Below are 13200 nucleotides of genomic sequence, written 5' to 3'. Positions count from 1 at the left end.
TAAATTGATGTGTTCAGTTTAATTCTGCAGACTAATTGCAATGTCTTCAACTCCAAAAGACACTGAAAACAAGCATTGGTAAAACTGATGTATTCAGTGATACAGAAGGAAAGTGCAAGGATATTTGTGTGACAAGTATTACTGCTTGCTGCTGAGCCAGATGCTACTTTTTTGTTGACAAGAAAAAAAAGACGTATTACCTAAACTCACACAAAAAACAAAACAAAAAGAAAAACAAATTCAAAGTGTGTCCAGATTTTTGACTGGGAGTACATAAACTAACCAATTTGCTGACAAAAGGACTTCATGGCAGCCCGATTAGCAAAAACCTATTTATTGGCAGACAGATCCTAAAATACAAGACCAAAGGCAGACTAACAGAAACTGAATTCAAAAAATAATACAGAGAGATGCAAACAAACCCTAAGATAATAATGGAGGAGGATAAGCCTACATGTACATATGAGGTAATCAGAGAACAGGAAACAGGAGGGCGCTGAGAGTCAGGCAAGCTTAATCTAGACAGTGAAGCAAGTGAGGTTGTGAACTCAAAACAAGACACAACTAACCAGAGACAACTATGCAAGAAAGTAAAGCAGGAAATGAAAGACTAGCAGAACTGAAACAAACTAATGTAACTGGAGACATTCTAGTTGTCCAAATTCCCAATATACCTGAGTGAGAATTATAACTTGGAGGGGCCTCTAATTATTGCATAAACTGTATCTTTGAGAATGCTTTTCTTGGAAATGTTTTCTCCATAAAAAATATTTGGGCAATGCAATACCCAAGGGAAATTGAGGAGTTGCTCACAGAAGTGAAACAGCTGCAGAATAATGCTGTACAGCAACTTTTTTAAATTTTTATTTTATTAGCTTTTACCTGCTATTTTTTATCATAACAACATTTATTATTGCTGTCCACTGATAAATGTACTACATAATTACAAAACACTAAAATTCCTTGCATACTAACTTTTACTAATGGCATACTGTGGCAGTTATTTTGTGGTACCTACAATATTCTGTTTGCATACAATAAGAAACTAAGACAAAGTCAGCGTCATGCCCTCTAGTTCCAGTAACATATGTTGTTTTCTAAATTCATTGCTCCAGTTCTACTATCACTGAGTGAATCTCATGTAGTGGGTCTCTATATCATATATTTTCTGTGCAGGTTTGCCTGATGGGCGACTGTGTGGGTGGTGTTCTGTGCTTTGACGCCTTGTGCTTCAGCAACCACCAGAGGCCTGGCAGCCCCAACAACAGCAGCAGGAACAATAGCACTGAGAGCCTGAAGGTAGGGACACAGACACTGATGATGCAGAGGGAAGACTATTACCGTCTAATGAAACAAAACACTTTCTGGACATGTATGATAATAAACATCAAAATTACATACCTGTGTTTTCCTGGGCCTTCGTCATACATTTGGGTCACAATTTGTACTCCATGCTGGATTTCAAGGAGATCTGAATATTCCTGAGGACTAGAGTTCCTGCAGTGTACATGTAACATATTCATCATGACATTTGTGCCGAACTGCCATCCTGAAGCAGCTTGTTATTTCCCTGTTCTACGCCTTGCATGATCCCAGCCTTGTACTCCCTCCCTCCTCTCAGCCCTATTTTTCCATTAAGATCCCCTCACATCTAATAGACTCACTCTTGCAGACAGTTTTCTCCTCCTCCATTTAACTGTTCACCTGGGAAAACAGATCAAGTCCCATCATGTTATGTGTAATTTCTGGGGTGTAACCACTGTCGTGACTTGAGGTCTTATAGTAGGTTGCATGTTTTTCTCAGGATAACTCAGGCCTGCTGGGGGAGTCCAGCTCGGGTTTGAGCTCTAGCAAGAGGCTGAGCAAAAGCAACATTGACATCTCCGCTCCCAACGAAGGCCAGGGCGGCCCACCACTCAGCCGTAAACAGAGCGACTCTTATGATGGAGACACCTCGTCCACTGGCCAGCACAACTTTTTCTCCAGGTGAAACAGGATAAAAGAACTTAACCCACAACTAAAGAAATTAAGTGTCTTTAATAAAGTGAAACCAAGTGTTTTTTTAAGATAGTATCTATTAGTATTAGATTGTGGGTAATGTTGAAAATGGACAGGCCCTTTTTGACTTGCTGTTTTCTTTTGCATCATTTTTTCTATCCATTAGCCATTTAATCCCTAGTTTTCTTTATTTGTTTTCATAACATTCATCAATATTGTGATATTAAAAATAATACACCATAAAAGATAATTTTATTCATTGTTCAACATCTGTATCTGCTGGGCAGCCATTGTTGATCAGCAATGTTACAGCTTTATATGATTAACCAGATGTTGTGTGCTGGCCCTCTTCCAGGTTTGTCTGGAATACTTTGCCCTGTGTCACCCCTGTTCTGTATCAATATTTACAGCTTGACTGCACATCCTCTCTACCTGTCTATAGTCTGCTGGACTATAAATAGCCTGTTTGTACCTCTGCCAGCCAGTTTGTGATGGAGACTGAGAACTGCGGGTGAATATGACTGGGGCCTGAAGGGGGAACGACTGCCATGTTGACTTAGTTCAAGCAACCAGTGTTCCCATTGCATATCACATGCTCTACTAGGCTTACACCATTAAGCAGACACACTGAAAATAGGATCTCATCAATTCACATTTATGCCACATAGTTCACATCAATGCCCCTTCTCACTTTTTGCTTCTACACTCCTGATTAAGCTCCTCGCCTGGGTCTGCCTTTTTTCCCCCTACAGTCACCATGAGGGCTTATTAAATCTCCTCTTGCATGGACATTATTCCTCAATTGAGAATTGCCCTTTTGATGGCTCTCACCCTGTAGTTTGCAATATTCCAGACTAAAAATTGCCCTTGAGATAATGCACAAATGATCACGACATTTCTCACGTGGAAATCCGTGTGCTATGCTTACCATTCATTTTACCATAGATGTATCTGTTTGTTTGGATCAGTTTCAATGATATGTAGACAGACACAATTTCCAACAAAAAAGCACCAAAACACATTGTTAACATATGTAAATCTTATTTATTCAAACTACTCAGAAAAAGATGAGATTATGTGAAGATTGCTTGGAGAATGGCTGGCTAGCCCATCACAGAATCAGAGGTGCTTTAGCTTGATGTGGAGGCATCAGTGTCAGATCTGTTTAGTACAGTAATGACACAGCATGCGTTCATTACTCATTAGGTCTCATAAAATGTCAACCATTCACACAAAAACACCACCACAAATGTGATGTGTGTCAGATTTATCTTAAAAAAAATAATGGGACAGCCACTAAACAACAAAAACAATGTTTCACTTCCTATAAAAACAGGGCCAAATAACACTCATTGAGCTATAGCACACTCCAGCATCTTATGGACAGCAGAAATAAATTTAACATGAAAATGTATTTAAACAATATATATTCAGTGTTTTAGTCATCCAAATCCCAAGGGTACCTCTACTGTGTAAACAATTCTCAATGAATCACACACAAACAAGAGTGCTTTCTTTTAATTTTCAGGAATTATTTTCTGTAGCAATGAATTTTCTTGCAAACAAAGACAAAGTGAAGATGTGGATGTGGTGTAGTTCACTAATGTGTGTGCAGAAATGTTAGAAATTCGCACAAAACGTTTCAATGAATTTGCACGTTTCATCTTTAGGCCCACTGATCATTGAAATCTCTTTGCAAACTGCCACACTCCATCTCTTACGTTTGCCTAGAGTTGTAACATGGATTCAATTCAATTCAGTTTTATTTATACAGCACCACATCACAACAACAATCGCCTCAAGGCGCTTTATATTGTAAGGCCGACCTTACGATAATACATACAGACAAAAACCCAACATTCATATGACCCCTTATCAACAAGCACTTTGGCAACAGTGGGAAGGAAAAATTCCCTTTTAACGGGAAGAAACCTCCAGCAGAACCAGGCTCAGGGAGGGACGGCCATCTGACGCGACTGGTTGCTGGTGAGGGGAGGAAGAATAAAAGCAATAAACTCACTGCACATGGCAAACAATTTGAATGGAAGTCATGATATCCAGCAAGTATGGCTATTAATTAGTTTTTCAGTACCATTAATTATTTTACAGATTTTTAGGATATGCAGTAATATAGAGTTCATTTAGCTGAGTGATGCATTTACATTTAAGACGGGCATGCTTTGTGTCCAGATGTTTGCAAGGCAGTTTGAATTTATATTAGCAAATTCAGGTAAATACAGATTTGTGTGTATTGTTTGTGAATGAAGTCAAGTGTGTGTGTGTGCGTGCGCGCACGTGTGTGTGAAGACAAAAGCTAAAAATAGAATCAGAAAGCAATCAAAGCACTATTGAGTTGGCTTTTAAGGATGGCTGGAGACTGTTGGCTAATCCGTCCTCTTTGTGTAGGACTTGATGGGAAATGTTGGCTTGCTGGTAAGCAAATGGATCTCGTCATTCAGCAGCAGTGGGTTCTGTCTGAGACCAACTCGGCTGTTCAAACAACTGTCAGTGTGATGCAGACTGTGAAGACCGGGTGAAAAGCTGCTCTGGCTGAGTCATTTAGGCCCAGGGCTTGCAACAACCCCAGAATGTTAAAACATGCAAGCCTACATTTGAATGTGGACAAAGAAAAAGGATCACAAGTCAACTGCTCCAACATTCAACTGTTCACCATAAGAGATTTTGGATTACCTCTACTTTCATTTAAGTTGTCTTATTGCACATATAACCCTGCTACACTGCCAGCTTTTGTCATCATGTTAGCTGAATCCTGCACACACACGCCAGAAATCTGTATTAAAATGATCTTTTTGTATTAATTTCCTACTTGCTCATATTTTTCATGGAAAGCAGAGATGTTAAAAGTGATGAATGTACCTTAATCTATGTTAAGAGGGTGAAGCGTTTGTTTGAATGTTATGTACACACCAGTGATGGACTGTGTATTTTTGTCCATTTAATAACATTTTCCATTTAGCTACTGTGAATCATGAGCACTATCTTAATTCAGTAACATTTTTTGCCAAAGAAGAGCTTGTGAATTAGTGCATGTGAGCGTGAAGATAGCATGGTGATTCAATTTAGCTCAATTTATTTTGGAACCAAATAACAGGAAAAGTCATCTCAGGGCACTTTACATATTGAGGCGGAGACCTTATATTAATTTAGATACGACAATTCCCTTTGAGCGGGACATTTGCTGACAGTAGGCAGTAAACTCTCTTTTAATAGGAAGGAGCCTCAGGCTTTGGAAAGGGGGACCATCTGCCCTGCATCTGAGGAAGGGCAAGAAACCCCCCTACACACAAACCCAAAAGAAATGGAAACATCCATCCATCCATCCATCTTCATCCGCTTATCCGAGGTCGGGTCGCGGGGGTAGCAGCCTAAGCAAAGAGGTCCAGACCTCCCTCTCCCCAGCCACCTCCTCCAGCTTGTCCGGGGGAATACCAAGGCGTTCCCAGGCCAGCCGAGAGATATAATCTCTCCAGCGTGTCCTGGGTCTGCCCCGGGGCCTCCTCCCGGTGGGACATGCCTGGAACACCTCGCCCAGGAGGCGCCCAGGGGGCATCCTTGCCAGATGCCAGATGAAATGGAAACATGTCATAGTAAATATAGGGGTTTTTTTTGCAATTTTTAAAGGGATTAAAGGCTTGTAAGCACTCGTAAAAGTGTCCTGGATATGTGTGGATACAGTGAACAATATGTTTTATGAGAAAAAAGCATAGAAATATAAAATACATGAGTCTTATAAGTCCTCTATATAAAATACAAGTGTGTACTTTAAAGGGAAACTTTGAATGACATTTTTCTTATTTATTCTCTGTATGAGAATAAGCACTGAGCATGTTTGATTATTCAGGCAAGTAGCCAGAGATCAGAAACAAACACCTATAAATGGAGGTATGTGCAGAAAGACAGAGGAAAGAGAGGGAAATGGAAAAACTACAGGTGAGAGAAGGGCATACACTGTACACCTTTGGACTCTTAGACCATGGAACCAGTTAGTAGGGGAAAAAAGCTTGGTGGTGTTGATGGAGCTAAATCAGGCAGACAAATTGGGCCGCACTACATCATTCACATGTAACATGTCTTTCTGTTTTCGAGTGGTATAACAAACGCTCGCTCCCAATTTGGCGACCCATTCAAGCTATAAATTTCCCAACTCCCCCTCTGAGATGTCGGTGCTGCTCCATCACTGTTTGCTGTTTCAACCCCTTCCACCAACCGAGCATTTAGCATTAAGCGCCGGGGGGATGTTTACTCATCGCTCCCCAGTTTCTGCGTATTCAGATCCTAGATGTCAGAACTCTAATTATATTTTTGTCTTGTACTGAATTATGTTAAATGTGAGTTGCCTGTATGAATGATGTATATTATGTCTGTGTTTTTTAAACTTCCAGTTTGATGAAGGAGGGAACGGAGGTGCGTGGCGGCAGTAGTACTAGTCTGGTGTTGAACCCAGGCAGATTTGACTTTGAGGTATCGGACTGCTTCCTGCTGGGCTGCCCGCTGGGCCTAGTGTTGGCCATGAGACGCACTGTGCTGCCCGCTGTTCAGGGTAAGAAGGAGAAATGATGCAAAACATGTATTTAAGTACTGTAGTTTTAAATTTAATACAATCAATATGTTGTTTTTCTATGAAAACGTTGTAACAGTTTACACTGGGTTAGGGTGAACTGATTTTCACTTTGCTTTTATCACTTCACTTATCCAAAGGGCTCGCTTGACTCAGGTTGAAATCCTTTCTTATGGTCATGCTTGTCATTTGTGTTTTCTGACCCTCAGTGAGCCAGCTTCGTCCAGCCTGCTCTCAGATTTTCAACCTGTTTTACCCCTCGGATCCTTCAGCTTCTAGACTGGAGCCGCTACTGCAGCCTCTCTTCCACAAGTTGCCACCATTTGCTGTGCCACGCTACCAACGCTACCCTCTTGGAGATGGACGTTCGGTGCTCATAGGTAGGCCGAGTGATTTAAGCCTGGAAATCAATTTGCTGATATGGGAGGACTGCTGCTCCTGAATATTTCATTGCTTAATCTATTTTCTCATTTCTAATTTCATGAAATCTGGTTTGAATTCTGTTACTCTGACTGGATTACAGGGGTAGACTGACTACAGAGAGACTCAGTGACTTAGCAGTGTGAGTTCTCCCATTTACATTTATACAGGACACAGAGAGCCTTGATCCCATCTGTGTGTTTTTGTCCTATAGAGGCAGAACCGAAATTGCCCCCTAAAGCCTGTGGTTCAAGTAATTATACTTTATCTTCTTGTGGTGGAGTACCATTGGCTTGACACTTCTCTCTGAGGATCAGTCACAGTATGTGAGGTAGTCAGCTGTTAGATCTGGCACAGCACTGCTGTAATCTCTCTGGGATTCTTGGTTGTAGGGACTCCATAATGAGTCCCTGATTTATTTGGTGCATGTTTTAGCCCACTCTTGGGACATAAAGCTTCTCTCTTAACAGCAGTTATGATGCATCGTCTGGTTCCCCTTTCTCTCCATCCACCTACATTACTGAGAGAAAGTAGGACAAGGACTGATCGCTTGTTTTAACAGCCTACGGGAAGAGATATGAAGATAAGGCTTTGTGGGTTGGTGTGAGGCTTTAGAAAATTGTATACCCTGCTATTGAAGTGCAAGCTTTAGAAATATGTTGAACTAAGAGCAGATTTGTCAGTCGTGTCTACTCAGTTATGGGGAAAATTAATTTCCATTTTGCTTTCAACTATCCTTTTTTATTAGAAACCCTAAAGTGGTATACTACTAAGAAAGAAAAGAGCAGAAACAGTTTATTTAGAACCAGACATGCATGTAATTTTATCAGTTTCTGTGTCACACTTGTTTCCCCTTTAGAAAAGCTGGGACACAAGTGAACAAAAAACAATTTTGTGCACAAACAGAGATGATGTACATATTTGTTTATGATTTTTGACAAATATTTGACGAAATGCTCGGCATTACACTAAAATAAAAATCAGTAAGTGTGACTCACACGAGTCTTGTTGCACATATGAGATGGCAGTCAAAAATTGGCTGCCCTGCCTGTCATAGTTTTGGGTTTCTGTTTCTGTTATTTCCTGTTTTAATTTTGAGATTCCTTTTTAAAAAATTGCTTTATGTTTTTGAAGATTGTTCTGCTGCACCGCTGTACAGTTAGCTCATTACTCACCCAGCATACATACTCTCCAATTACCTTTGCTTCTTTTGGCTACAGCCTGTTGATTGAAGGCTGGAACTTCAATGCAGTTGTCCTCTCTGTGGGTCCTTTCCTGTGAGAAGCTGCATGTCAGGCAACAAAAAATAAATAAACAAAGACTTCAGCATTGTTGTATTTCATTAAAAACAGGAATAAGCTATTAGAAACTGTCATGGCTGTATGCACGCAGGCAGGGATGGAGGACCCAAATGCAGACTCAAAAAGGGCAGATGTGAGCTTTAACAGCTTTATTGCTGGACACAAACTGAACTAAACTGAGAGACACAAACATAAGCTAAACCGGCAAGGGAGACAGGACACACCGCTTGGTGAGGGTACGACGTGACGACAAGTAGGAGCAGACACGGACACTAAATACACACACTCAGTAACAAGGAAGTGGCGCACAGGAGGGAGACACACCTGAATCTAATTGGCCAAGACGAGACAAGGGAAGCAAGACAGAATACACTAACCTGAGACACGGACCTTTAAAGTAAAACAGGAAACACACAGACAGAACTTACAGACACAGACTCACGATACTGATACATCAGGAACATAAGGAGAGGGACAACTAGACAGGAAAGGCGGGACCGGGGCAGGTACAGAGACACCGACCAGACACTAAACAGAGGGACCACTGAGTACAGGGACCAGAGACATGAGGAGCACAGGGACCAAAACCTAAGAGATAGAAATACCAAACAGAAATCAAATCCTAATATACATGAAGCAAGATGAAAACAAAGACTAAGAATAAAAATGAACAATGCAAAATCCAAAACACTGGGTCACTGACTCAATTCAATTAAATTCAATTCAATTCAATTTTATTTATATAGCGCCAAATCACAACATAAGTCGCCTCAAGGCGCTTCATAGATACAGAGAAAAACCCAACAATCATATGACCCTCTATGAGCAAGTGCTTTGGCAACAGTGGGAAGGAAAAACTCCCTTTTAACAGGAAGAAACCTCCGGCAGAACCATCTGCTGCGACCGGTTGGGGTGAGAGAAGGAAGACAGGATAAAAGACATGCTGTGGAAGAGAGACAGAGGTTAATAACAGATATGATTCAATGCAGAGAGGTCTGTTAATACATAGTGAGTGAGAAAGGTGACTGGAAAGGAAAAACTCAATGCATCATGGGAATCCCCCGGCAGCCTACGTCTATTGCAGCATAACTAAGGGAGGATTCAGGGTCACCTGATCCAGCCCTAACTATATGCTTTAGCAAAAAGGAAAGTTTTAAGCCTAATCTTGAAAGTAGAGATAGTGTCTGTCTCCTGAATCCAAACTGGAAGCTGGTTCCACAGAAGAGGGGCCTGAAAACTGAAGGCTCTCCCTCCCATTCTACTTTTAAATACTCTAGGAACAACAAGTAGGCCTGCAGAGTGAGAGCGAAGTGCTCTAATAGGGTGATATGGTACTACAAGGTCATTAAGATAAGATGGGGCCTGATTATTTAAGACCTTGTATGTGAGGAGCAGGATTTTGAATTCAATTCTGGATTTAACAGGAAGCCAATGAAGGGAAGCCAAAACAGGAGAAATATGCTCTCTGTTTCTAGTCCCTGTCAGGACTCCATCCATCCATCCATTCGCTTCCGCTTATCCTTTTCAGGGTCGCGGGGGGCGCTGGAGCCTATCCCAGCTGTCATAGGGCGAGAGGCGGGGTACACCCTGGACAGGTCGCCAGTCTGTCGCAGGGCCCCTGTCAGGACTCTTGCTGCAGCATTTTGGATTAACTGAAGGCTTTTCAGGACCATGACAGAAACACCACAAATAAGCACATTTTTAGCACTTTAGTTACTATATGTTACATATAAGAATAATGTTTCCCATATCACTCTACTGCATGCTGAAGCATTTTTTGAATAGTGAGCAGATTTCTCTGAGCACTTATTGCTATCCAAGTAATTAGTGAGAAATTTGGTTATTTTTTTCATTTCCTGTAAGGAGGGTTCAGTTATGTAACAGAAACCTCCGAGTGTCAATGGGGAATGCTTAACACAGAAACATGTAGGGTTATTCTTTGTTTGAAATGAATCTAATTAGCTAAACTACTGTATCTAATCCTGGAGCAGTCATTGAAGCAGTCATTAGATCCTTGAATCATTTGTTGTTTAAACATGGACTCATGGCTGATTCTTCAATGAGACCTATGTAAAGGAAATATCTGACACATGCTTGAACCCCTGAGGTCTTTTTTTCCTTTTATTTAAAAAAAATGTAATTGCATCCAGCTGGTCACAAATGGAGATGCTTGACACCTCTTAGAGCCAGAAGTGCTGATAAAGGTGATGAAGTGTAAAAAGCACACAGACAGCACTGGCTTGCAGCTACATTGGGTTTTAATTATAGGTCTGCATCCTTGTTCTGTTGATCAGACTTGGAAGCTCTCAAATTGCGATGTGTGTTAAATCAAAAACCATAGACAGGTGCAGGCGCACAGAAGTTACAGGGGCGCTCACATTACCCATTTCCTGCTCTGTAATATGGTAATTAGTTGTTATGAAGGCATGGAGAGCCAATCAAATCAGGCTCCTGTGGGTATGACTTTGACATCTACATCCACCAACAGTAGAGCTTTTATTATGATGAATGCTGCTAATATACAGAGAATGGGCCCTCTTGTTATTGATTTCCAGCAACAGCCCAATGGGAAATATGATCATCCAAACAGCAAATGCAAAAGGAATTATAATAATCCTTATCAGTATTAATGGCACAGCTAATGGCGTTTTAATGTAAAAGGTTGACGGCAGTATAATTTAGCTCACCATAAATGTATTTGTTAATCAGATGTTCAGTATGGAGGCTGAGAGCGCTGCAATGGCTGAGTGGGTTGAAAGTCTCTTTTCATGTCTTTTTGTGACAACGACTTTCTAAGGATCATCCTCCCTCACTTGCAAAGTCCTCTGTTCATCCTTTCTTTTACCACTCATTCTTCACACTTATTTAAAATTCCTTCTATGTAAATACTGGTAATTTAATCAAACCTCTGTTTGCTCTTATTGCTTTAACTTAGGCACACAAAGACATGCATATAAGCAGGGGGGAAGAAAAGCTGGAAAATGTATGTCCCCTTCCATCTCCATTTTTCCTGGCAACTCTAGCAGACTTTTATGACCCTCTTCTTCCTCAGCACGCATCTTTGGTGGTTTGGTGAATGCGCATGTTTCAGAAAATGACGCCAGAGTCAGTGCCGCCCCCTCCTTTTCTGCCTCTCTTTGCTCATTGTGCTGTGAAAGAAAGATAGGGCTGTGCAATTGTTCGATAGACTGAAAGAGAGGAAGGTTCCTCTGAGAGGCTTAGGGCAGGTCTCATTAATGAAAGCAGGATGTTGAGTGTGTCTGCATTTGTGTGTGCTTACTTTGAACACTTTTGTTATGGGGACAGTGGGGGTAAAGCTTCACAAGATCCCCCCCATAACATTTTACAGTGATGTTTAAGCTTAGAAAATGATTAGGTTTGATTGGGTTTACAACAGGCGTACTGCAGTGAAACTTGAATCAATGTGATGTCCTCAGTTTAAATACAACTGTGTCTGTATGAGTTATAAAGTAGTGACAGGAAGTACAGGAAGGATTTTTTTTCTTCCAAATTATTAAAGTGAAAATAGAGCACTACCACTATAAAACACAAGGTGTATGGATTTTTGTGTGATATTGATGTACAGCTTTGGAAATTTTCATTTAAACAAAATGTATGCCCCTCAAATAATACATTTAAACCAACTGTCTGATTACTGTTTAGATCTTGGCCTCTTGTGATTAGCACCAGGTCACTGACAGAAAATCCTTTGGTGTGCTGAGGAGAATTTATATGAAGTCCTACTCCTGTACAGTATGGGTAGATATTGGATATTTCCAAGGCCTATTGCTCAGTCATGAAGTAAAAAAACAACATTTTATTGGGCTGAAAACAGGAGTCGTAATGGTAGAAAAGTCTGTGGAGTAGCTCTAGCTGCAGGTAGAGCAGGTTATATACTAATTTGTTATCTACTAAAGGGTTAGTGTTTCATACCCGGCTGCTCCTTTCGGCATGCCAACGTATCCTTGGGGAAGGAGATATAAAGTGCTAGGCATAGGAAAAGAACTGTGTTACTGGGTGAATGTTGTATATTTAACACAAAGTTTAAAAAAGTCTACAACTCCAGGTAAACAAACAAGCACCACACTGGGAAAGCACACAGATGCTCAAGACTGAGGGGAGACATGAGAGAGCTAATCAGGGGGATGGACATAGCTGGGTGATGAGAGACAGATGAGGATAATCAGACAATCAATGGGAGGGTGTCAACTCAAAATCAGACACAGATTCTAATAACAGTGACTTGTGTTTGGGAAACAAACAACTCTCACGGAAATGAGGAAACACAACAATACTGTGAGTGAACGAGCTAACGTGACGATAGCACAGTAAATGTACTCTGACAAAACAAGGGCCAAGAAATGACAAAAAAACTGAAACTGCAAACAACACAGTGTAGGAGGACAGGTATGAAGGTAAATATTAGGGGTGCAACGATACTCGTATCGATATTGAACCGTTCAATACAGTGCTTTCGGTTCGGTACGCATATGTATCGAACAATACAAAATTTGTAATTTATTTTATCAACTTTCCTTCTGACGATGCTGTCTGTGTTGAGTGCTCAGTGAATCTGCGTTCGACTACTCCGCCTAGGCTGCACTGTCGAGCGCAGATCCACTGAGCGCTCAACACAGGCTGTATCCCAATTCAGGGTCTGCAGCCTTAAAGTACGCATTTCAAGGCCGATTACGTCACAGCGGCGCGCCGAAGGCTGTCCCAATTCAAAGGCTGCTCGAAATGCGGCCCTGAAATGCGTCCTTCATTTCCCTGAATTTTAAGGCTGTGGCAGTGTAGACTTCGTGGTCCCATATATCCCACAATTCATAGCGCAGCAGTCGGTGTGGAGAATTCTGCCGCAGACGATAGAAGCGGAGCGGCCGAAGAGTAAACTGTGAAAAG

General features: G+C 41.2%; 1 protein-coding gene across 3 annotated transcripts in view; it reads left to right on the top strand.

Moving 5' to 3' along the window:
• pitpnm3 (PITPNM family member 3) overlaps positions 1 to 13200 on the top strand; it is a 108625-nt gene that overhangs the window by 76408 nt on the left and 19017 nt on the right. For all 3 annotated transcript variants that reach the window (XM_086261922.1, XM_086261921.1, XM_086261920.1), the window contains exons 7-10: positions 1177 to 1299; positions 1805 to 1986; positions 6402 to 6559; positions 6787 to 6957. In XM_086261922.1, coding sequence (XP_086118048.1) covers positions 1177 to 1299; positions 1805 to 1986; positions 6402 to 6559; positions 6787 to 6957 — 634 coding nt within the window. The remainder of the gene's footprint in view (positions 1 to 1176; positions 1300 to 1804; positions 1987 to 6401; positions 6560 to 6786; positions 6958 to 13200) is intronic.

This window comes from Aulonocara sp. 'chitande type north' Nkhata Bay, linkage group LG14 (assembly GCF_057382095.1).
Source record: "Aulonocara sp. 'chitande type north' Nkhata Bay isolate Kocher_YH1m ecotype deep benthic linkage group LG14, A_spYH_male_GT1.1, whole genome shotgun sequence".
NCBI classification, from domain to species: Eukaryota; Metazoa; Chordata; class Actinopteri; order Cichliformes; family Cichlidae; genus Aulonocara; species Aulonocara sp. 'chitande type north' Nkhata Bay.
The sequence above is the reverse complement of the archived record's forward strand: the minus strand, read 5'-3'. Positions and strand labels throughout refer to the sequence as shown.